Source organism: Taurulus bubalis (assembly GCF_910589615.1).
Source record: "Taurulus bubalis genome assembly, chromosome: 6".
NCBI classification, from domain to species: domain Eukaryota; kingdom Metazoa; phylum Chordata; class Actinopteri; order Perciformes; family Cottidae; genus Taurulus; species Taurulus bubalis.
In genome coordinates this window covers 14,839,528-14,863,995 of record NC_136594.1, presented here as the reverse complement: position 1 = coordinate 14,863,995, position 24,468 = coordinate 14,839,528, and the positions used below count along the sequence as shown (strand labels likewise).

Sequence of the window (24,468 nt, the reverse complement as noted above, 5' to 3'; positions counted from 1 at the left end):
TAGGTTATAAAACTCAACTTGAAGACATATTAGCTCACCGTTAAGTCATCCCATTGTCTGTGTGTGTGTGTATTATCTGCTACACATTTCACATAGATCAGTTTTTTAGACATTGTATGAACCCATATATTTTATTATTAAAGGATTGTGTTTGTGACCAAGATATGAGTGGGCCATTTAATAACTGGATTCTGCTGGATACACTTTAATGGAGACACTATTTTTTATTTATTTACATTTCTTCATATGCATCTGTTGTCAGTAATTGGTTCAACCTTTGACCAGTATTTTAATAGTACATTTACAAACACAGTGGCGATTCAGGCCTTTATTAAATATAAAATATGATTGCCTAGTATGATATTCAACTTATTCTACCTTTAAGAGCAAACTTCTGTTCACTCCCTGGCAAATAATAAATAAGATGTTAGTTTCTGTGCTCCCAATTAAACAAAAGTATAATGTGACTTCTTTTCCCCCTCATATCATGCATGCTTGTTGAAAATGAATCAGATGGTTGTTAGTAAATGTTATCAGCAGCGTTGTTAGAATTTGAGAAGCCAGAACACATGATGCACTGAGTGAATGTCCATGAGGTCCACGTGAGATGAACTACACTATAGCACATGACCAAAGCCATTAGATGCATCATACATCGATAATCATAATATCCATAATCCAAGATGGTGAACATGCAAAACTGGATCCTGTCTGCCTCGCCATTACACTTTGGGAACAGCACACGGATTGTCCTGATCCTGGAGAGTGCCTTACATTCCAGCCCCATGACAACCTTCTGGAGTGCTTCAAAGGTGCTAAATACTGTCATCTTTGTCTTTGATAACATGTAATCTGACGGTCTCCTCAATAGCTCCCTGGATGAGAGCTTCACGGTCTGCGACCGTAAAATGCACATTCACAAAATAAAACAAGATGAGATCAAATGAAATACAAATGTGCAACATAAATATTATGCAAACTGTCTGCATTTAACAATGAAGTCAGTGCAAAACCAGGGGATGGGTCCGAAGGGAACGCCATATGTATATGATGCATAATGCATATGAAAGACATAGGGGACTAAATACACAGTCTTCATTCTAATATTCAGATCAAGATCTCAGGCTTCAACCGTGGCGAACGGTTGTGAGGTTGTCCTCTCTTTATTAATATCTTAATATCTTCAGCAGCTTGTCATAATGCACATCAGGACCGCAGAAGATGAAGGTAATAGAAACAACCAGCGTTTATTGGAAAACAGGAATAACAACAGACATAAAAATACCATAAAGCAGAAATTTGTTAAGGCATGCAAAATAAAAAAATAAAGACGCATTTAAGTTAGTAAGATGAAGATAAATTGTTCGGTATTTATGATCTACTGATATTCATTTATATTATAATTGTGCTAGTTTTAAATACCTTTAACATCTTTGAATGAGCTGTTTTGATGCTGCAACTTACTATTTCATCAATAACTATTTTACTTAATGTCAAGTATCTATACATTAGTAAAATAAATATTAAGATACTTCGAGTTGTCCAACTTCTTGTTTAACTCCTCTAAGCCCCTCTACGTGTTAATTCAACTATATAAACAGGTTATACAAATAATACAATGATTAAATCCATTAGAATACTGCTCACCTGTCACTGATCCTTCAGAGCACCACTCAGTAAAGCATAAGAAAGTATAATGTAAAATCATGGCAGGATGAACATTAATGAATTTCTCTACGATAACACAATCAAATGCTACATTCTAATCAATTTTGTTTTACCGACTGCCAGATGAAGGGGTCTGTTTCTTGTGGTTTGAACCCCTGAGTTCAAAATCTTACCTCATAAACCTTGACTGACCCGCACACATTTAGCCATGCAGTGTGTTTAATAACACCTACCTCCACGAAGGTAATGATATTTCATCCTCACAGAATGACCCACACACAAATTAAGACTGTTTAGGATCTGAGAGTTTGTCTAGTGGTCCTCAAAGGAAAATAAAAACCCAGATTACAGATTAAATATCTCAGCCATACACTGTGCTGCTGCTGTGAAGATCAGTTTGATGACCTTTTTTCTTCAGTGCCACTCTCCAGCCAGTTTGTCAACTTTACTCACAATATCTCAGACTATACAGTCAGATTTAACATCTGCACGGATACAATCATGCTGCTCAGTCATGTCGTTACAATCATGCTGCTCAGTCATGTCGTTGTAATTAAGTTGACAGCTTGATGTAAGGCCACCTTTTCTGCCCCTCTTATGGTATTCATCCATCCATGTTTTCCACTATTGTCTTGTTGACAGTAGATGGCACAGGAAAGACCAACCTGTGTGAAAGAACACACCAACAAAGAAACAACTTACTTTTTTACTATTCCAAAATGTAGTGAATGGATGCTTTGGTCACATCAGGAATGACAGCCTTCACACACACACACACACACACACACACACACACACACACACACACACACACACACACACACACACACACACACACACACACACACACACACACACACACACTGTCTTGTCTCTCTGTCATGTTGGCTCTGGTATTTAAATAGACCAAAGTCCAGCTAACCAATGTGAAAATGACATGAACAACAACAGTTTAACTGGAAACATGTGCGCTAAAGTTCACACGTAAATTGTCGGACTAATCATCAGATATTGTCTTTATTTTAACCAACACTTCTCTTCTTTTCTTTTGATCATCTTTTGGTTCGACCCTCCGCGTAGGTAAACCTCCATGTCTTTCAAACTCCTTTCCATGAGTTTGCAGCAATGGCTTCCTGTTACGTCCAAGACCGAGCCGAGATAACCCGGCTGACATCACTATGACAACTTCAGGGTTATTCTCCCAGACTCCAAAAGAAAAGCCACAGAAGCGATACAACTTTTTTCACAGGCACTCCTTGTGACTCGTAATCCAAATATAAAACATTGGTGGAGTGCAACATTAATAGGTGTAATAATTTGATCGCACCACACTTACGGCTGCTGTTATCATTTTAAAACGGGGAAATACAAGTAGCAGTGCAGTTAGCAGGATGAAGCTCAGTTCCTGCCAGCGTCCTCTAGAGGGCGACATAATGAAAGAAAAGAGGTGAAACCACATCACTGCTCACATCCAGACAATTTGCTGATTATTATTAGCCAACAAGCCGACTTTGTACAACTGTGATGTTGTGAGGGGATAGTAGGTATAGTAGGTAGTTCGGTAAGCATATATATGTGTATGTGTGTGTGTGTGTGTGTGTGTGTGTGTGTGTCTTGTAAGCAGTACACATGCAAGTTATCTTAAACGAGTGGAGAAGCATAGAGCACTTATCCCCACACTTGGATACTCTGCATTGAAATAACTCAATGGAACAGAAAGATAAAGTCATCTGAAGGTAATTATAAATATGTGTGTGTGTGTGTGTGTGTGTGTGTGTGTGTGTGTGTGTGTGTGTGTGTGTGTGTGAGAGAGAGAGAGAGAGAGATTTTCATGGTGTTTTATTCATGCTGTGAGACAGTTTAGGCCCTGCTCTGCTGTTATCTGGTGGCCTCCAAGTCCTCCACCACCACAATGGCTCCTGCTACCACATTCATCAACTTGGCACCACACACACACACACGCACACACGCGCACACACACACACACACACACACACACACACACACACACACACACACACACACACACACACACACACTATCCAATCCCCTGTTCTATCTCCCTCTCCCTCTCCATATGTCTTTCCTCTCCACATTTCTTCAGCTACGTTTCTTCACCTTATTACTCTCCGAGAGGCAGAGAGAGTGAATGATTCTTCTAACTCATCTTCCACTCTTTGTGACATATCATTTGTCGTTGTGATTAGAGCCCATACTGGTGCCTCAGGAGTGTGTCAAGGCTGATGGGGTGTGTGTGTGTAAGTGTTTTGGTCACAGGAGAAAACTAGCTGTCATTAACTTGGACTTGCGGCCGGCTTGTTGTCTGCGTTTGCTGATGATCTCCTGAGCGCTGACGAACCAGAAAAACAGTTGTGTGTGAGTATGAGGGCGTTTACCTTCACCTGCCCAACCCGGCCACCCCAAATATGTTGGCATTGTATATTTCTGCAAAGCCCGTTGAATATAGACGCGAGCTCTGGCCAATAGCTCTGGAGAGATTTCACACGTGTGGCCCCTGACGGCTATACATTCTCTCATTTAAAAAAACGCATCAAATAGTTTCTGAATTGAGGTACCCTGTGCCCCTGTTGCTAAGCAACCGTGACAACACATTACGTTTTTCGTCTCAGATGCTAAGTGATACTGAATGCTCAAAGGAATTAGACATCATTGCTTTATGGATATTCTATCACGCCGATGAACATATCCGTGTTTTGCAGAAACGTACCAAGCCAACATTTATTCATGTCCTCGTACACTAACACGAGTAGTTGGCCTATTGTGTGTTTGCAAGAAAACTCACAAATGACACTTCTGCTCTGCAAATATAGTCGGTCCACCACTCTTTAGTCCTGACCAAAATATCTCAACAACCATAGGATGGATCACAGACATTAATATTTCTCGGAGGATGAGGCCCTTTAACTTCGGTGATCCTCAGATTTTTTTCTAGCACCACCATTCAACCTTTTTTATATATTTTTGGTCTTGTTCACTTTATTATTACAATTGTTATATTCCCTCTGCTGCTCTTGCAGTAGTAATTTTAGCACTTATCAAATTATAATACCAAATACTTGTATTAAACTCTCAAATGTGAAGTGTTTCTAATTTTCACAAAATATATACAATGATAAATATATATATGCAAGAAATAAATATGATAAAATAAAATCTGGTTGACGAAGTTCCTTGAAACTGTGGTAATGTGCGATCGGCAATTATCATTATTTCTTTGACCGAATTGATGTAAATGGTTTATTGAAAGGAGCAGCAATAGTTTTTTCTCACAGCCGTTCTCGTCCGAGTTTCAACTTTCCGTGCTGCTGGTACGATCAACAGTTGCTCTACTTTTTCACACCAGTAATGAACACCTGATCGTGCTCCCCGAAGATGTTAAGGTGTGTGTTGGGGCTGGATTGTAACAAACAACGGCAGCCTCCCCCTCCATCCTTTCACTCCCCATCTTCCTCCTGTCCTGTCCTTCATCCTTCCTCTTCCTCTCGTTTTTCTCTGTCCTAGGTGGTGTCGCTACTGAACATGAGTAATGATGTTGTCATCTCTGTTAGTCTTCATTTATCAATGTCAAATGGGAAGCAGGAGTGTGGTGCAAATGTGTGTGTGTGTGTGTGTGTGTGTGTGTAAGGGTGGTACTGGTGGGTTGGGGGTAGAGGAGAAACGGGTAGCTAGGTAGAGGAGAAAGGAAAGATGTAGCAGGAATGTAAGGAGAAAAGGTAGAGGAAGGTGGCCATGATGAAGAGGAGAGATGAGGAAAAGGGGAGTGGCTGACAGAGGATGAGGAGAAGTGAGTTTGAGAGGGGCGGAAAAGATGAATTATAACTAAAAGGTCCTGGTCTGTCTGTCTTTCTGTCTGTCTGCTGACACCAACAGGGAGCCCATGATTCATCGTCTCTATTACTGCCAGACAGAATTAAGGCTCTGCTCTTTAGCATATGCAAGTCTAATTATGCAAATCAGGGCTGTTAGACAAAACATTACTACAGCAGTTAGTCAGTCTGGTTTTAGGCGCTACATGAATGTGTGTGCATTTGTCTCCGTCAGTCTTGCTTGTCTGAAATGAAAGGACTCTCTCGTCAGCTAACTGGATAATATTGATGTTTTTGTGCATTCGTGGACAAAGTGTTGTGGTGCATGGAGCCCCGAAATGGACAATAACCACGAACCGATTGATGAAATACATTGAAATTTAAAATAAATTCATCCAAACTCACTTCATTCTTTTCCTTTGTGTCATACTTCTGTCATTAAACTACACCCAGAAGGCTAAAATCTATGTTTCATTGATGACCTCTGGTCTTCATCAAGGCATTGTCTATCATTGTGGACTTCATGTCTCATCCTTAACATATTATATATGTGTGTGATTCAATGTGTTCTTTTAATGTTAAACTAAACACTTTCAAGTAGTTAGCTGGCCAACTTTGTGAGCGTTTACATGTGAACTTCTTAATTGTTATGGTTTTCATGGACATTTTTGATGTATTCAGTAATATTTTTGACTTGTCTTTTGAGGCAAAAGCGTAATATAATGTCTGCATTGAAACATGAACCCAATAAACAACATAAACTTTCATTTAATATGATCAGCGAGAACAGTCTCTCTTTATTGTATCTTTTTGAAAAACAAAGAAAAGAAAAAAAGGTCTTTTGTAATTCTCTTTTGTTAACATTTCAGAATTCTGTACAGGATAAAAAGAAATAAGCACTGCTTTAGAACAGAGTCCAATCTCAAACTAGAAAAAACAAATGAAAAAAATTCCAAAAAAGAGAGGAGGTTTACAATACAAATTAGTAGTAAGACATTGTCTGAAGTGCAATGGCATAGCTCAGATGGGTTAAACGTGAAACCAAAAAACTTCAAAATAAAAATACTTCTCTATTTTTCAACAAACAGTAAATTCTTTACAGAGTAGAGACTGTATTATCTGATGTATTTAAACCTGTAAAAACATATTTACAAATAGCCATTATCTTTTATATACTTTTTCTCATAATCACATATATGTCAGCACCAGTAAAAAAACAAATAAAATAAAACAAAGAACATCAACAACAACAATCTTTTGTTAAAATGTTGTCTACAGACTTGGTCCCGGTACATAATGATATTTGGAGGAAGCTTCTATTCTCTTCCTGAAGGGATTTCAAACCATATCATGAACCCTACTTTGAAGACAAAAAGGTCACAAAGGCTGTGACCTCAACACTGACCCAAAGTGTTCCCCTAACTTCCTGTCTCCAGCGTGGAGAGGTAATAAACCTCAGGTGTTTTCCTCCACACAACGCCTACATTTCACTGGTATATAGTTTGAGCCTGCCTGGAGCATTGGAGCGGTAACAATGTTTTGGAAGCGTGAGCAGTGGAGCCATCGAAGCGGTGAGAGCTCAACTGCATTTCCTGCATAAGGAAGGCTCAAACAAACCAAGAGTTTATCTAGACACCGACACAGAGGTTTTATATATTTCCCCATCTCCCCCTGATAAAACTGGGGGATAAGTCCCTAAACGTCTGCCCGCTGTTGACCTACAGACTCCAAAACTCGTGGGTGCGACCAAATGCAGCCAAGCTGTCAGGACAATGGGCGTGGTGGTGAAAGTTTGTATTTAAAGGGTTGGATTATACAACATCAACGACCATGAGAACAAATGTTTTGATGGCAAGGAGTTAGTTTACAGAGAAGAAGGCTTTTTGGTTTGTTGATTACAGCATCATCCTCCAAACTTTCACTCTGATGAGCTAAATACAAAGTACAACCACGCGTTCACTCATCTTTTAACTGAGATTACAAAACAGTTAGAGAAGCAAGGTGTTGTCTTACCGACGACTACTGTATTAAAACACATATTTATTACGCAACCATGAGGGCAGAAGAGCGGACAGCTTGTTGTTGATGAATGAAGTCTATCAGGCCTGCAGCCTCCAGTTTTCTGAAGTACGCTCAAAGAAGGGGAGACACTGACTTCAGTGGAAATACTGACTGTTCTGATGCTAACTGGTGCTAACCGTCGTCACCCTCTTGGCCCAATCAGCTGTCTGAAGTCTCTCTACTGTCTACAAAACAAACTCAAGGCTTAGCAGTGGTTCATTTTCCTAGTAAAGCGCTGGAAGGGGAGAACTCGTATTTCTTCACAGTAGTGTTACAGTATAGCACAGTTACGTTCTAGTTTGGAGCGAGGGCGTTTTAGAGCTGCGAGAGAAGCCACGATGTAAAGCGTGGCTACGGTGATTGACAACCAGCTGTGTCACAACGGGAGGGAAGGTTGTGCTGCGAGACGGGAGGACAAACTAATTTTCAAAAAGACAACACAAACTAAAAAGAAGGCTAACTTTTTTTTTCTTTTTTTTCTTTTTACTTTTAATTGACAAAGACACAACCAGCATCATTGGTGGAGATTAAAAAAACAAAACGTGTGGGTGGGTTTTCAATGAGCTGTTTTTTTTTCCTTAAAAAGAAGAAGTCACTTTTGGTGCTTGAATACATTCAGTGCCCAGCAATCGTTTTGCTTTGTGTCAGCCTGATGCATGTGATGTGGTTTGTGTCACACCGGCAGAGGGTTTAATGTAATATTAGTTCCGTTAGCCGTCTCTTACTCATTCGCTCACCCTCCCAGGCTGATGCTTTTTCGTCTGTTTATGTGTTTGTATATATGTGTGTGTGTGTGTGTGTGTGTGTGTGTGTGCACGAGCCTTTGAGTCCAAGTGCTTGCTTTAGCTGCCTATTCTCTCCCTCTTCTTCTGCTTTCCACTCTCTTTTTCTTCCTCTGTATGCCCATCCTCATCCACAGGAAATTACCCCCCTCCTCCCCCAAAAAAACACCACCCAGGTCGGTTGCCTAGCAAAAGCACTGGAGGGTGGAGTGCGCTTGTGTGGCACAGTAGAGGAACATCATTTGTTCTGTTGTGATGTTCAGAATTTAAACAGAGAAAGGAGGGTTGAGAGCGAAGAACGAGTCTCTGGAGAGAGGCAGGGAAAGACGGGAGGAGATAGGGAAGCAGGATGAGAGGGAGAGAGAGAGAGAGAGAGAGAGAGAGAGAGAGATCAAGTGAAGAGAGTGCGAAGGCGACAGATTTGTGCGTGCGTGTGTGTTATGGATATGGGGGGCACAAATCTAAGAGAGGAAATGGGAGCGCTGAGAGTGCTTTCTCCTCCCTTCAGCTCCTCACATAGTTGAGAGATCTGAAGCACTGAGCTGGGTGGCACAAGCACACAAACACAAATAAATTGCTGTCTTGAGAACAAGTCTTCCTTCCCCTTCATCAGTCTGCGGTGTTCAATCAGCCCCTGCTGAAGCTCAGGCTCAAAGCGCTGCTGTGTAAACGAGGCTCGCTTTCAAACACTTGAACATGAGAAAAATTCACTCTGTTGAGAAAAAAGGGAAACTAATGAAACACACATCTTAATCTCTATATTGGGTTTTCATTTATATGCACGAGACATAATGATCACTCTCTCCATCACACACACGCACACACAAAACATAACACGAGAACTCATTTATAACCTTGCTCATGTTTTACAAAACAAAAACATGCCAGTCCATATCATGTCATCCTTTTTGTTTTACTTTCTCAGGTTTTAACATTTGTCCTACTTTAATGTTTAGTTCATCCAGTAAAAACTCATGTCCAGTTTCCCCGTTGGCTATTGGTTCGGGAAGAACTCCTCCATCCAACCATCGCTTGAGTCCAGCTCCGCCCCTGAGCCATCGCCCAATCCAAAGGCTCCTCCCCCTGAGGGCCCGCCCCCATATCCATAGGATGACATGTCCTGATTGGCTGTCCTCTGGTAGCCTGGTGGCTGACCTCCGACCCCGACTCCCCCTGGTCCGTAGGGTCCACCTCCTCCTCCCCCTGCCCCTATTCCAGGCCCCCCAGGGCCCGGCCCGAACCCGCCCATCCCGGTCATCCCCTGGCCCATCATCCCCTGGTTCATTCCCTGGTTCAAGACCATGGGCCGAGGCTGGTTGGTCCTGGGCTGACCGCCCATGTGAGGGCCCATCATCGGGCCTGCCATACCGGCCGCTGGATTGCCCACTCTGGGGTCCATTCCCTGGCTCATGCCCTGGCCCGGACCCTGAAAGTGTTGCTTGGCCATGCGCGGGGGTTGACCCGGCTGCATCCCATAACCCTGCGTGGAGCTGAACCCCACCATGTCTCCTCCCCCTCCCCCTGTAGTCCTTCCGATTCCTCCGCCCATGGCCTGCAGACTTTGTCCTTGCTGCTGCGGCCAGCCACCCGCCGCCATTGCCCCGCCTCCTCCTCCTGCTCCCAGCATGCTTTGCAGTCTCTGTGCTTGGGCTTTGGCAATGGCAGGGCTTTTGAGGGGTTGCTGGGTCATGGAGTTCATTAACATCCCCTGTGCACCATACCCTCCAGCTCCACCACCTCCGGGGCCTACGGGCATACCTCCGACCCCGGGACCTGCACCTGCCTGCCGGGGCGGCCCTCCGGCAGGGTTGTGCTGTGGTGGAAGACCCATGGAGGCTTGGACACTTTGGCTCTGGTGCTGCTGCTGGTGGATCATTTGGCTCATGGAGGGGTTGAGCCCGTACAGGGACCCCTGGTTGGATCCCTGGTTGCCGTAGGGTAAGCCCATGTCAGTCTGGGGTCCCACAGAGCCCCCCTGTCCCTGAACAGAGCTCATCTGGACCATCTGCTGCTGGTTCTGCTGTTGCTGTTGTAGGAGACGGGCGGCCCGAATGTTCTGGAGAGCCTGGCTTCTGGAGGCCAGATCCTGAGGAGGACCTAGGAGAGAAGAACCAAGAGTTGAAACCTGATACCAGAGCCAATGGAGTTGGGAAAGAGTAAAACAGGCATATGGATGCAGAAATCACAAAGAAGCTTGGACTTCCATAAAACAGCTTCGGAGCCTTTACACTGGATCCACTTAAATCACCAAATAGCACGTAAGACGTCAGTGTTGAGGCAAAGATTTATGTTTTGTGACAACCTGTTTACTCAAAAGACACATTTTTCCCTCTCAATTTAGTTCAAATCCCTCTACGCTAAACTAAAACTGAACACAGACAGTATCCCAAAGCCTGGGTAGTGGCAGAGCTGAGGAAGTCTGCTAGCTTGGAAATGGCTCTAAATCCTCTAATAAACCCACTTTTGACATCATTCCACTAATCCCTCACCTCACAGTTTGGACTGGAACAGCAACAGAGGGGTCAGAACCAAGAGGATCACACACTCCAGACTCGTAAGTAAGTACACAATAGCTACATCAATTTTGCATATCACTTTATGTTAATATAAATAAGTATAGTGATTATGATTGAGATCTGATTGCAGGTGATGCCAACGCAATCATTGCTTTTAAAATCCCTGACACGCTGCTGAACTACCATATATATTTGTAGGCCAGAGTTTCCTGCTGAAGCCCCCTCTTCTTCTCCATATGATCTCCTAGACTTGCAGACAGACTCTCGTGGCTATAAATGGCTTTTTGACTTGACTTTTCTTCTCACTTGCGGTATTTCTCTTCATCTCTCTATCATCCTCTCACCCACTTATCTTCCTCTCTCTCTTTCTTTCTCTTCCCAATCTCTCCTTCTACCTATCGTATCATCTACAGATCCCTCATGTTGCCAGCCTCCCCATTTTCTCCCCCTCTCCCTCTCCCACTTCCCTCCTCTCATCCATCTCTCTGACTTCACCGGAACTCTGGGGGATCCAGGACAGACAAGTTGCCGTGGTAACAGGCAGAGCACGAATATTCTATTTTTTTTTCTTTTTCGGAGGGAGCGAAAAAGAGGAGAGAGAGAGAGAGAGATAGAGAGAGTGAGAGAGAGGGGAAACGGCTGAAGAGCATCTGAGCGCCATCTGATGTGTCTGACAGACAGCGAGGACGCGGTTTGGTTTCAGGGTTATTCTCAGTCAGCTCTGCTGTTTGCATACATGTTTTTTTGTCTGTTTTTGAATATGTCAGAGTGTGAACTGTAAAATCTGTTTAACGTCTAAATGTCTTGGCTCTCACCCATGTATACCATACTCGTTGCAGACCAAATGTGCATGTGCTATTTGTTTATGTAACCACCCCGATGTTCTAGACTAAAAGCTGATTTACAAAAAATTGCATTTCCTAATCCGACCATCAATAAAATGCTGAAGTATTTAGGTCAGGTATTGCCCTGTTTATCGGAAAATCTATTGGGGTGCTGCCCATTCTTTGTTTTTTGCACAAGTTGTGTGCTTTGTTGCGCAGAAACATGTGTGTGTGTCTTACCTTGGTACTGATTGACTTGGGGGTATGGATTCCTCTGGCCTTGCCCCATCTGTCTGGGGAGATGCTGCTGCTGTTGGAGCTGCACACACAAACACACACAATTGTTAAGAGTGTAGGTTAGCGATGAGTTACATGCCTTCATATCTACTTCATGAATTCCGTATTTGGTATCATTATGGGATGCAGACAAGAAAAAGGGTCCCACAGAAATAACAGTGAAACAAAACAGATTTTATGAACATAATTAAATACTGTTGCAAAATGCACTGATACTCTTAGTATCTAACAACAAAACAGGGCTTTTGCTCACTAGAGGTTCATTGGGGGCAAAAATGTTTGCCTGATTTGGTGTCATCAAACACTTGCATTTTACTGAAGGGTGCAAAGCCTTAATTTCTCCATATTAGATTGTTTTTGTCTTGCACCTTAACATTGTGTCGTGAATGTGGATCCAAAAGGTACACGGTCAGAGTCACAACCTTCATTACATTCTGAGTGAGAATCGGACCAACAACACAAATAATAATGCAACTGAAATAGGAAATTTAAGGCAGTCCTGATGCTCTATCGTAGCCATAGTTGTGGTGCAGATATAGAACATTAAATGGAAAAACTTAATTGTCTTGGTCCTTGCGGCATAAAAATCAGCTACTGAATGTGTGCTTGGAAAGCAGAAGGTGTTGTTCATTTAAATAAAGGTACGATATTCATTTAGCAACGTACACTAAACCCCAGCAGGGCGCGTTTTCTTTCTGACTCATATTTGTGTGTCTGTGTATGTTTTTGCAGATCCAATTAAAACCAACATAGTGGGTGGTGACTCCAAAGTTCAAAACTCTTTAACACTTGATTCCCTCACAGAGTGAGAAATAAAAAGAAAACACCACATTATCACAGCAGGCGGCATGTGGCAAAAACACACACACACACACACACACACACACACACACACACACACACACACACACACACACACACACACACACACACAGAGAGATGAAAAGGAGTAGTGAAGAGGGGGCTGGTTGAGGGTAATTATACATGCAACCAGACAACAGTGAGGAAGAGGAGAGGATGAGCTGCTCTTGTTAGAGCTGCAGACACAGACACACATACAGGAGTGTATGAAAAAACACAATTAGAACTGAATGCATGACAGATGAAACACACAGGCCTAGCCATTTTGTTTGATCGCCACACGTCACACTACCATAATGCTATGAGCGTACGGATTAAAAAACACTCACCTGCTCGGCCAGTAGCTGCTGCTGTTGCTGTTGTCTCTGCTCTCTGAAGAGCTGCTGTTTCTGCTGCTCCATCATTTGCATCTGCGCCCTCTTCTCCTGCTCCATCGCCATCATCTGCTTCATCATGGCCGCTTGCTGCTGGTTGCCCACGTAGCCTGGAGGTGGTCCTGACCCCTGGTTGGGCCCTACCCCTGAGGCCACGCCCCCAGCAGGGTGAGGAGGCGGGATGGCGCCCGGTGGTCGTGACATTCCTACCACACCTTGTTCCTGTAGAGACAGAGAAGCTGTTCAATCAATCACGTATCAAGCAAGCAAGTCCAAGGATTAGTTGTAGTATACACTGATTGGATTTCCTGTGAGAAGATTTACACCACTCTTATTTCCATTAGTAGCATTGATTTTCTCGTTTAACTTTCGGCAGGAAAGCAAACAAGTATATTTCCCAAAATGGTGAACTATTGCTTTAAAGTCTACCTAAATGGTTGTACATCTCAAAGGCTAAAACCAAACAAAAAGGGCTAAATGAGCCTTTTCACACCCGACAAAGCCATTTCAAACTATTCAAACCTCTTCTTCAGTGCCTTTGTTACGGCTCTTTATCACAAGTGAATGTCTCACAATGAGATCAGGTCCAGAGGAAAGGCTACACTACACTTCCAGCGTTGTTGCCATCCACACTGACACCTTTGTACAGTCTGATTTAGGCATAAAACCGTAGTGAGCCATTATGCTGTATGATAACTCACAAAAACACAATCCAGTTGTCTGCGAATGAGAGTGAAATGCAAGATAAAGACAGAACTGCCTCAAGATTCAGCTCGTCAGGCCACCCTGAGTCCTCCCAATGGGGCATTGGTTGGTCCTCGCTGCATACATTATCTTCTCATTAGCATATAAAGAGCACTTCCTCCTCCACTCAGCCATATGCTAATCTCTAATAGGATGAAATGGCCTGCTCTGACCAATGAGAGGGGATCGTTTATGAATCTATTAAAGGTTAGACAGCTGAACGAGGCTGGACATCGTTTCGGCCTGCCGGCAGTAAGAGAGGAGAAGAAAGAACAATTCAGGCCAGTAAAGAGTGTTTGCACACATAAAAATGCAACAACACACAGAGGGACAGAGAGTGTACAACAAATCACATTTAACTGCAGGGCAAGAATGAACAAGAATGAAACAGCAAAAGCAGGATTACAGCGGTGCATCGCAGCATTGGCAAGAGTCTGTAACACATCACTATACTCAATATGTTTTGAAAGAGCCAAAGCCTCATAATCCTTATTGAGGCTCCGCTTTTCTTAGAAAGGAGTTAGGTGGAGATAAACCTCATATATTAGAGCACAAAAAACCCTGTGGAGCAAACAGGATCGGCTGCTTAAGACTGGCTCAGCAGACAGCCAGACCAGACTGATCGATGTTCAGAGCTACGTGTCTCATCTCCGGTTGGCATGTTCTTACCGGCTGGCAGCGGGGCAGTGAGACAATGTAAGAAAGGAGCAGAGGGGAAAGAGGAGGCGTAGTGTCAGAAAATGACCAACGGGTGGCAGTGGTGATCTTCAAGCATGCATTTGTGTGTGTGTGTGTGTGTGTTTGAGTCTCACTGGCCTCCTCTCAGCAGATGGCTCAATCATGACGGTTCTGATCTACGATCTCTCCCTCTCCCCCACTCCCTCTTTTTTTCCCTTCTCTCTAAAACACCCCACCATCAAACTCCTTTCTCCACTCTTTCTCTGGTTCTCTCTCTTCCTCTCTGTAGACAGGGGGCCCTGAGTCATGTCCGCACAATTGCTAGGGAACGAAAGAACGGAAGAGAGATGGATTTCAAAGGAAGGAGGAGGAGGGAAAGTCTGAGAGAATTAAAGATTTTGGTGGAGGTGGCGAGTGTGTGTGTGTGTGTGTTGCAGTGTAGTGGCAGATTAGCAGTTATATCTGAAGAAATTACTAAAACTTAAGCATGTATACTCTGTATACAGTTAGATAAAGAAGCAGATGAGGGAAAGGATGAAAAAGAGCTGATGAATTGGCAGTAGAATCACTAGTACTTCAGCGCTATTAGTAATTTGCTGAAGCGTCGCTAATGTACACTGAATTGAATGTCACGCCAATAAAGCTTATTGAATAGAAAGCAGGTATCCTCAAATTAATTGAAGGGAAAAGAACAGAACATGTGTGAGGAAAGAAGGAAGGCAGAATTTGAAAAAAGAAGAGGGATAAAAGGAGAGAAGATCTTGTTTTGGGAGAAAAAACAGGAGGAAACAAGGAGCCAAAAGAGGAGGAGTAAAAGGTGGACTAGAGGGGAGGAGAGCAGGTACCCTGGCAACAGTTGCTGCGGCGAGGAGCAGATGGCGCTCGGAGGAGCGGTTATGGCCGCCGCGCCTGGTCACCCTCCACAAACACACTCACATTTATCCTCCGATTTTACTTTGGCTTTCAACCTAGTCTTTCTGGGATTATCAGTACATCTTTCATTCTCTGTGTCCTCTCTGTCCTAACTCATGGGTGTTGGTGAATAATGTAAGAAAGAGCATCTACAGCATCGTCTGTCTTTGCCTCCGTTTCTCCGTCCGCCCTCCAGACGCTTCATTCTTGCATCTTAGACCGACTCGAGTCAGTCCCGAGTTCCCTGCTCTTCAACAGAAATGGGTCAGCAGCTAATGAGACTCAGTGGTTTCCTCCTGACTATCGGAGGAACAGAGGAACAAAGTTTGAAACTGCATCAGCTACTACAAATTGCAAATAGATCAGTTTGAAGCAGGAAGGATCAGAGCGGATAAAATGAAAAGAGAGGTGAATGCATCACAGGTTGTTCCGGAGGACGTGTGTGTGTGTGTGTGTGTGTGTGTGTGTGTGTGTGTGTGTGTGTGTGTTTGTGTGTGCTTGTTTGTGTGTGTGTGTGTGTGTGTGCATATGTGTGTGTGGTGGAGCCTGTCAGCGTTATTGAGTTAGGAAGCATGGAGAGCCCAGGTGATTACATTACACGTGAAGTGAGCGGAAATGTGTGTGTGCATGTGTGTAAGTGAGAGGGTGGGAGAAGAGATAGTGAGAGAGGTTGTCTATTTCATTCCTACGTCTCAGGGAGTAGAAATAAGTGTCTACTTTATTCTATGTGTGTGTTTGTGTCTATGTATGTTTAAAGGTGCATCTGCATACACTGGTATGGTCGTACGCTCTCCAGTCAGGATTAAATCACCCGATCCCATGGTCACCACACAGCGGCTAGATTTAAGGCTGCACTTGATACTATGAAAACACATACACACACATAAACACACACAGCAATGTGCAGCCTGACACACAATGCAGTACATGCAACTACAAATCAAAAACCAAAGACAACCACAGATGGACAAACTACTACAGCACTACTCGATACCTTACAGTTGCATGCAGACAGGCTTTCACACACACACACACACACACACACACACACACACACACACACACACACACACACACACACACACACACAGCCTTTAAGAGCGGCGGCGCCTGGCAGCAGAGTGCTGGGTGTCTGTGTGCTCTCCAGAGTGGCTCACATCTGTCACCCACTTGTGTAAGAGAAGGGAGGGAGGGAGTGTGAAGAGGAGGAGAGCAGAGAGGAAACAGAGAGTGAGGGCTGGATGGATGAGGGGATGCTTCATTAGACTCTTACGCAGACTATGGCTGCCATCAGACCGAGAAAATGAACAGGAAGTACATCTGCCTGTGTTATTTTTTGGGGATTCTGCATTTAGAAGGCACGCTGGATGTTGCAGCAGCTGATGGTACATCAATTTGTGGTACAGATGCACGGAGTGAGCTAAAGCTTTGAAGGTCACAGGTTCACATCTCTTTCACAGCGAGCACTCATCAATGTCTGAATGTCCTTGAGCTTCACACTGGTTGACCTTGCACTCTGAGCCTGCTGGTGACGTCTGTAGAGATATGCAAATAAAAATGCTGTAAAAGACACTAGCAGTAATCGGACGGCTCGCCTCGAAGAAAGTGTGAGCTGAAGTTTCAGCATCGACATCAAGCCTGAATCAATACGTGTATATATACACTGTAGCAAGTATTGATGGATGTAGGATGAATAAGAAGACGAACATAAAGGCTGTCATGGTTATATTTGACAATGCATGGAGGGGTAAAGCTACTTCTACAATATTGTAGATGATATAATATACAATATATAGTACCATACTCAAAAATACAAAGCAGCCACTTGACATTAACACATAGTTGTCCTTTATGACTTCTGTGAAAATAGTCATGACTAATCAAATAACATTGTACACTCATATAAAAAAAAAACATGCAACATCTACATTTCGAAGAATATATGATTTCTAATAGATTTCCACACAGTGAATAGATCTGCTTTATCTGCTAACACAGTTAAAGCTGTGTTAGCAGTGACTTACAACTGTATGCTAGTGCTAACCTATGTACAGTGCTCGGAGACAACAATCACATGGAAATGGATAACAAAAGTGAACTTCTTAATGTCTTTTGGATTAAAACTTTCAAAATATATACAGCTCCAAACACAAAATGAATGTCAAAAGCAATGCAACTCTGATAACACATTGAAATATTAGGTTGCCGAAGACTGGATTTTGTGTCAATGCACCATCAAGAGCTAAAGTCAAGTATCCTTAAGCAACACACTCAACCTGCTCCTCTCACAAGATAATAACGGGGAGACTAGAGATGGGCCGCTAGCAGAGCTAACTAATCCACTACTTGATGCCCTCCACAGATGACTAGGACAATGCATACAATGTGTATGTGTGTGTATCACTATCAGTTTTGTAACTTGCAGGACAAAATCCTGAGCTACGTCCCGCACCTCAAAAGTAGACAAACATAGCATAGCTCTGACCAGGGTCCGACAGGTTCTGCTCCATAGACTCTCATGCAATTGTTTCAGAATAATATTGATTAATATCGATTCGTATTCGATTAATTGTGCAGCTCTAATTAAAACAATAACAAAAGATGGACTTTGATGACATTGTAAAGCAGCGTTAGATCATGGGAGATGTTGTCTTCATTGTTAAACAGCCACCATTGTTGATGAAAATCTATCTGATGTATTAAAGTTTTAACCATGTTACATTAAGTCACAATTATTCTAGTTAATTCTTGTTATGTCAATTCATTATAATGACATAGCCACTGGTAATAGATTTAATTAACTAATGTAAGTTGCATGTAATGTAATGTTACATTAGATGAGTCGACAGCTACTGTAGCTAACGGTATGTGGCAAATTAAATTCAACAAAAGAGTTGCCATATGACGCCATTGCATGTGCCTAAATGAAACACACAGTTACTCTGAATACAATTATAGATTTCTATAGGTTTTGAATATCGTTGGAAATATTTTTGAAAGTCCACAACTCAACAAAACATATAACAAATGTCTCATCGTTTTAAGACATTTAATGCGTAAATGTTAGATATTATACCTTTAAGTCATCCAATGTTCTCAGTTTGTATGCTGAACATGGTGTGACGTTGAAGCATAAAGTATTTGTAACGTAAAAAACAAACAAACACGTGTTGTGTATTAGAGTGCGTGGTTAAAACACAAGTATGCACCACCTGACACACACAACCATAACGACGCATGTACATACTACACACACACACACACAAACCCCGAGCAGATGGTGGAGCCAGACCGCACAGTATCAAACTATCCCCCCAGCGCCAAAGGTAAAGAAGACATCACTTTTTCTCTCTCTCACACACGCACACACACACACACACACACACACACACACACACACACACACACACACACACACACACACACACACACACACACACACACACACACAGCTAGTAAAAAAACAGTGGTTTGATTCTTAGCCACCAGTTGTGTCAAACACATCCACCCATCTACTCAAACTCAAACACACACACTTACTCAGTTTGTCCCTGAAGAGAGTTATATTTAAACTGCTGGAGAGGAGTCTTGCTCCCCACAGAGGTCTGTTTAATCTCTTAACATCTCAAACCCTAACTGGCCTATTTCTGAATGTGTCTCCACACACACACACACACACACACACACACACACACACACACACACACACACACACACACACACACACACACACACACACACACACACACACACACACACCCCCTTGCTTCGCAGAAACAATGGCCTGGTTTAACAGGTTTTCTTGGGATCATCCTTTAACCATAACTGAACCAACATGTTGTCATGCAGGGATGCTGTGAAATCCATGTAGGCATGCAGGAGAGGATCAATTTAAGCAAATGAATCCCTGTAGCTGTGTGGCGGCGCTGCGCTCAACGGTCTCACAGTAACTCTGAACAAGGCTTTTCTCTACATTCACAGGATGACCCACAGACGGCACCAAGCCTGGAATGTCAGTTTGTGCTGGTTTCATCATGTAGCATGACATTCCTCAATTTACTCAAACAAAAACTTGTTATCCATGTTTGTCTTTATAGTAACAGATATAGTACACATTTAATATTCCCTCTATAGACAACATGTATCCCTTGACAGTCCCCTATTAAACATGTCAATTGGTTCAATATCTTTATGAATGTTTGCAAGTTGCATGTTTGCAATGTTAGCGTTCAGCTCAATGCACCGCCGTGTTGAAGTATAATGTAGTTGTAGAGTCTGGGGGGCAGTTCATAAAAAGAGTGCAGCTTCTGTGGCCGCTAAGCGCGTGCAAATGAGACAAACAGAAATTGTGTAATCACAAGGGCAAATGACAGCTGCGCAACTTTATGGGCCTGTTAACAACATCTTTTGTGAATCGCACCTTGAGACGGGCAGATAGTGTTTTCAAATAAAGAAGAAGAAGAAGAAGAAAGTATCCTTTATTATTCCCCTTGGGGAGATTATTATCTGCATTCAACTCATTCTTAGTGAAAAAGGAGCAGTGTGCTGCCGGGGAGCAACTGGGGGTTCAGTGTCTTGCTCAAGGACACTTCAACATGCGAACTATGGGGAGACTGTCTGGAGATCAAACCATGAACCTTGCGGTCGCAGGACGGCCACTCTACCCATGAGCCACAGCCGCAACTCATGGTGCCATCAGTGGTCGCAATATATCCTTTGTGAATTGTCCTATAGTCTGGATTTATTATTAAAATGTCCTCATCTAATTCCTAAAACTAATCACTACATATTGTTTCAGCCCATCTTCTCACATCTGTTTGTTTGCACCTATAATGAAGCAGTTAAAGCGCTGGTCTGAAGGGCTGCTTTGCTCTTAGCTCCACATGATCTCCCTCTCATGAATGTTATTACTGAGCGGGATAAACGGTGGCAGACAGTGGAATATGACGAGCGGTTAGAGGACAGACAACAGGCGTAAATCACGCTGGTGACAACAAGCGAGGAGGCGGGAGTGTGAGCCGAGCAAAGGGATGAGATCATTCGTGGCCGGGGAGTGATTGTGGCGAGCAGACGAGTGTACCACCCTGAGAGGGACCAGGTGCTATATAGTAAATCACCTTGGAAACGGTCGCCATGGAGACCTTAAAGACATACGTGCGCACATGGGCGAAGAGGACATGTCTGGGAGAGTGTGTCAGGGATGTAAATGTTTGTGTTTAAAAATGGGAGAAGTGTATGTGTGAAAGAGTGAGAGTGAGGTATTTCTGTGTAATCTAATCATGGCGGCTGAGAATGGCACGTCTGAGTGACAACACAGAGCCACAGCAGGTGGACTGCTCTTTCTCTCCATCACTCTCTAGTCCTGAATGCATACTCTGCTTCACGTACATGTGCACATATACATGTGCATTGAGGGTAATGTACACAGCGTGTAGCTGGAGGTATAAACAGAGAGCGAGTAGAAGTCAAACACTGAGGTGAGTGTGTCCTGTTGTGTGCGACTGTGCATGTGAGGCTATCACAATCGGTCTCTTCCCAGAGAGAAAGCCCAACTAGAGGGTTTGAATTATTCACAGCTGTGATCAGCGCTGTAACGCCGCTCTTAATGGAGGTAAAGATAAGTTCCACACATCCGTCCATCCTCCATACCTCCCCCTCTCTCTCTCATGACAGTAAAGTGCCTTTTTATTCATCCAGCCGTCCTCCATCTTTCTGATTAACCTCCTCTTCAATGTCCTCCTTCACTGTCTCACCACGCGCTCTGTGCTCCTGTCTTCCTTTTTGCTCTCACTCTATCCATCCCTCCTTCTTTCATTCAATTCTTAGTCGTCTCAATTTTGTCTCATATCCCTCCCTTATATTCTATCTCTTTTCAGATCCCTCCATCGAGCCACTCCTCCGCCCTTCCTTCCTTGTTCTCTGGCCACCCTTTGACTCCATCCATCTTCCATTTATTCCTCCCTTCTTTGTTTGCCCGCTTCAATCGCCCAACAGTGCTTCTCTCTCTATTTCTCCTCCTCCTGCCCCCCCATCATTTGTTTTACCTGTTTCACATTTGTTTTTCAACATCTACGCTCATCCATCTTTATTCCCGCTATAGCTCATTTAACGTCTGGATCCGTCCCCGCCTCGGCTGCTATGATTCTGCTCCTTCGTCCCCCCCCCCCTCCCTTTCTCTATTTACCGCTTTCCTCTATTTCACTCTCTTTCTGGTTTCTTTGACTCCATCTTTACCGAATGGCCATATAACCTCCACCTCTCTTTGTCTCTCCCTCCTCATCTACCTCTCTAAATCTATCTCTGCCTCTGTCATAGCACCCTCATTATGCCTTCTCCTCCTCTTCACTCCCTCCCTCTCTCCAGAGAAGCCATTAGGTGCTGCTGTAAGGCTATCACTCTTTAGCTCTCTCCCTCTCTTTTCTTCTCCCTCTGCCGTAGTCTCGGGCAATAGGCTCCCCCTTTCCTTCCCTCCATCCACATGCCTCCTCAGTCTCTCCATTTCTCTCTTTCTACATTTCTTCAGGCGCCCCCCCTTTTCCCCTCCCCTCTCGTCTTCACATCATCCGAGTGCCTTCCGCTTCCATCCTCTTTGCCCTCCCTCCATCTTGATTTCTCCACCCCCCTTTCCCTCCATCCTACCATATTCCAGGGAGATAGTCCAGTGTAGCAGTGTGCTCTATACTGTATGTGTATACACACACACACACACACACACACACACACACACACACACACGTGTATATATATATATATATATATATATATATATATATATATATATATATATATATATATATATATATATATATATATATATATATATATAGTTGTTGTTTTTAAACATACTGTAGGCCTTCAGGAATACATCTGCTGGATATTCGCTCTGGAGGAGGGATATAATGAGGAATAAATCGAATTTTCTTGTCCACTTATTGTATTAGAAGGAAACATTCACAAATCAGTCAGCGCACTCACAGAAAACGTTATCTAGAGTGCACAAGCTATCCTTACTTCCTTTTGTTTTACACGTTTAGCTTCCTTTCTGTACACTGCTCCTTCAGCTATCTCCATCGCCCTCGACTCGGCCCATCTTTGTATGCCATTAATCTCTCTCCTCCTTTACCTCCTTACTCTGCCCCTCTCTAAAGCAAGGGGGCAGAGTGAGAAATATAGAGACAGAGAGAGAGAGAAAGAGAGAGAGAGAGAGAGAGGGAGAGGGAGAGAATGACCATTATCTAAGCCAGCATCTGCAATAATTCCACAGCAGCCTATTATCCACAATAGAGCCAAAATGGCCTTTGGTAATATGATGAAATCTGCCGTAAAAAGTAGAAATGGAACTAAAAGCGTCAGAGTGTAGAAAAACCTCCATTCCTCAGCTGCTTTATCACATTATTGCATTCTACTCATCTCTCTTTCTCTCTCTCTGTCTGCCTCCGACATTCAGTGCATTACTGTGTGTTTCTCCAAATTCTCTCCATTTCACTCTGTTTGGCTCTTTTGCTGTGCTTGTTTGGCGATACCCCTCCCTCCATCAATCTCTCAAACACACACACACACTCTGTGTTCCTCTCTATTGCTTTCCTCGTCTCTCACTTTCCCTTTCTGTCTCTTCATCCCTTTCTTTCTCTCTCTCTCCCCGTCAATGTGACCCTATATGAGTGTATGTCGATCAGTCGTCGGATAACAGCCCGTTCTCAAAAAGTAGGAGTTTTTTCTTCGTAATGCAGCTACAACGCCAATCCAACTTACACACGTGCAGACAGACACAAATGTGTGCATGGATGTGACTCTGCTTGCACACAAAACGGGAAAAGGAGCTTCCAATCAGTGGAGTACCACAAATAGGTGCAGGAAAAACAATTTGCCATCATTGCTAACAGCTGCTGCTGCTGGTGAGAGAGAGATAGAGAGAGAGAGAGAGAAAACACCAGGCTCATCTCTCCCCCATTCCTTTTCTCCCCTCCTCCACTGCATTGTCCCAAGGGAGGTGGAGAGGTGATGTATAGACCCTCTTCTGATCGCACGACTCAGCAGAACAGATGGACAGGGAGAGAGAGAAAGATAGAGAGAGAGAGGTGTACAGTTGTAGACTGAACAAAAAGGTTGTGATGGTGCGTGTGTGTGTCTGTAGTGTGTCTGTCGACTGACGATGCTGAAAGCTAATTTATTGTTTCAATAATCTTTAAGGCTAGTATCCACTGTGTTCCCTGCTATACATCTGCAAGGTGGGGTGTCTTCAAACCCCATGCTAACACATGTACTGTGAACACTGTAAACACAGCCATGGAAGTCAACTGACTGTGGAAGAGTTTTTTCTTTTCCTGCACCACTGAAATCCACAGCACTAGCCCAGCAGTATCACATTTAGCTACACAACAATTTTGTTCACGACAACTATTATGAAAGATGTTTGTTTCGGACATTCTTTTTCAATGATTATGATGGGATGGTGACGAGACGGCAACGTCAATAAACTTGAACTGTGACAATAGCAACATGCAATATTGTAAAAATGATCAAAACTATTTTTTTTTTTTTTTAATTTAACCAACTTCCACCCTCTCTTGTCTTTGAATATTGTGCTACTATGACGCATGAAGTTTGTGGGTGAGTCAGGTTTGTGTAGATTGGATATTGTTAGGCGATGCAAATTGACTCAAATAACAATTAAATTATATATATTGGATAACCGTTTGCAGTTTATTTAAGAAAGTGGTTTGTCTTAAATAGATAGATCCAGAGTATGTTCAGCTTTTTTAGTATGTAGTACAATTCCTCTACACTAACCCTCTATTTCTATTGTGATGTTTTAAGAAAAGCTTTGCTTGGGTAACACACCTATTAATATTCCAGCTTGTTACAGGCATTATCGTGGATTTAACACTGAAACAGGAACCTGTTTCTGTCTAAATCTGCTTACA

At 43.2% G+C, this 24,468-nt stretch overlaps 1 protein-coding gene across 1 annotated transcript in view; it reads right to left on the bottom strand.

Moving 5' to 3' along the window:
- Positions 1-9,332: 9,332 nt before the first annotated feature.
- Positions 9,333-24,468, bottom strand: part of maml3 (mastermind-like transcriptional coactivator 3) — a gene marked incomplete at both ends in the record, with an annotated part of 96,769 nt that continues 81,633 nt past the window's right edge. The window contains 3 exons of the mRNA XM_079220376.1: positions 9,333-10,435; positions 11,919-11,997; positions 13,166-13,432. Coding sequence (XP_079076502.1) covers positions 9,333-10,435; positions 11,919-11,997; positions 13,166-13,432 — 1,449 coding nt within the window. The remainder of the gene's footprint in view (positions 10,436-11,918; positions 11,998-13,165; positions 13,433-24,468) is intronic.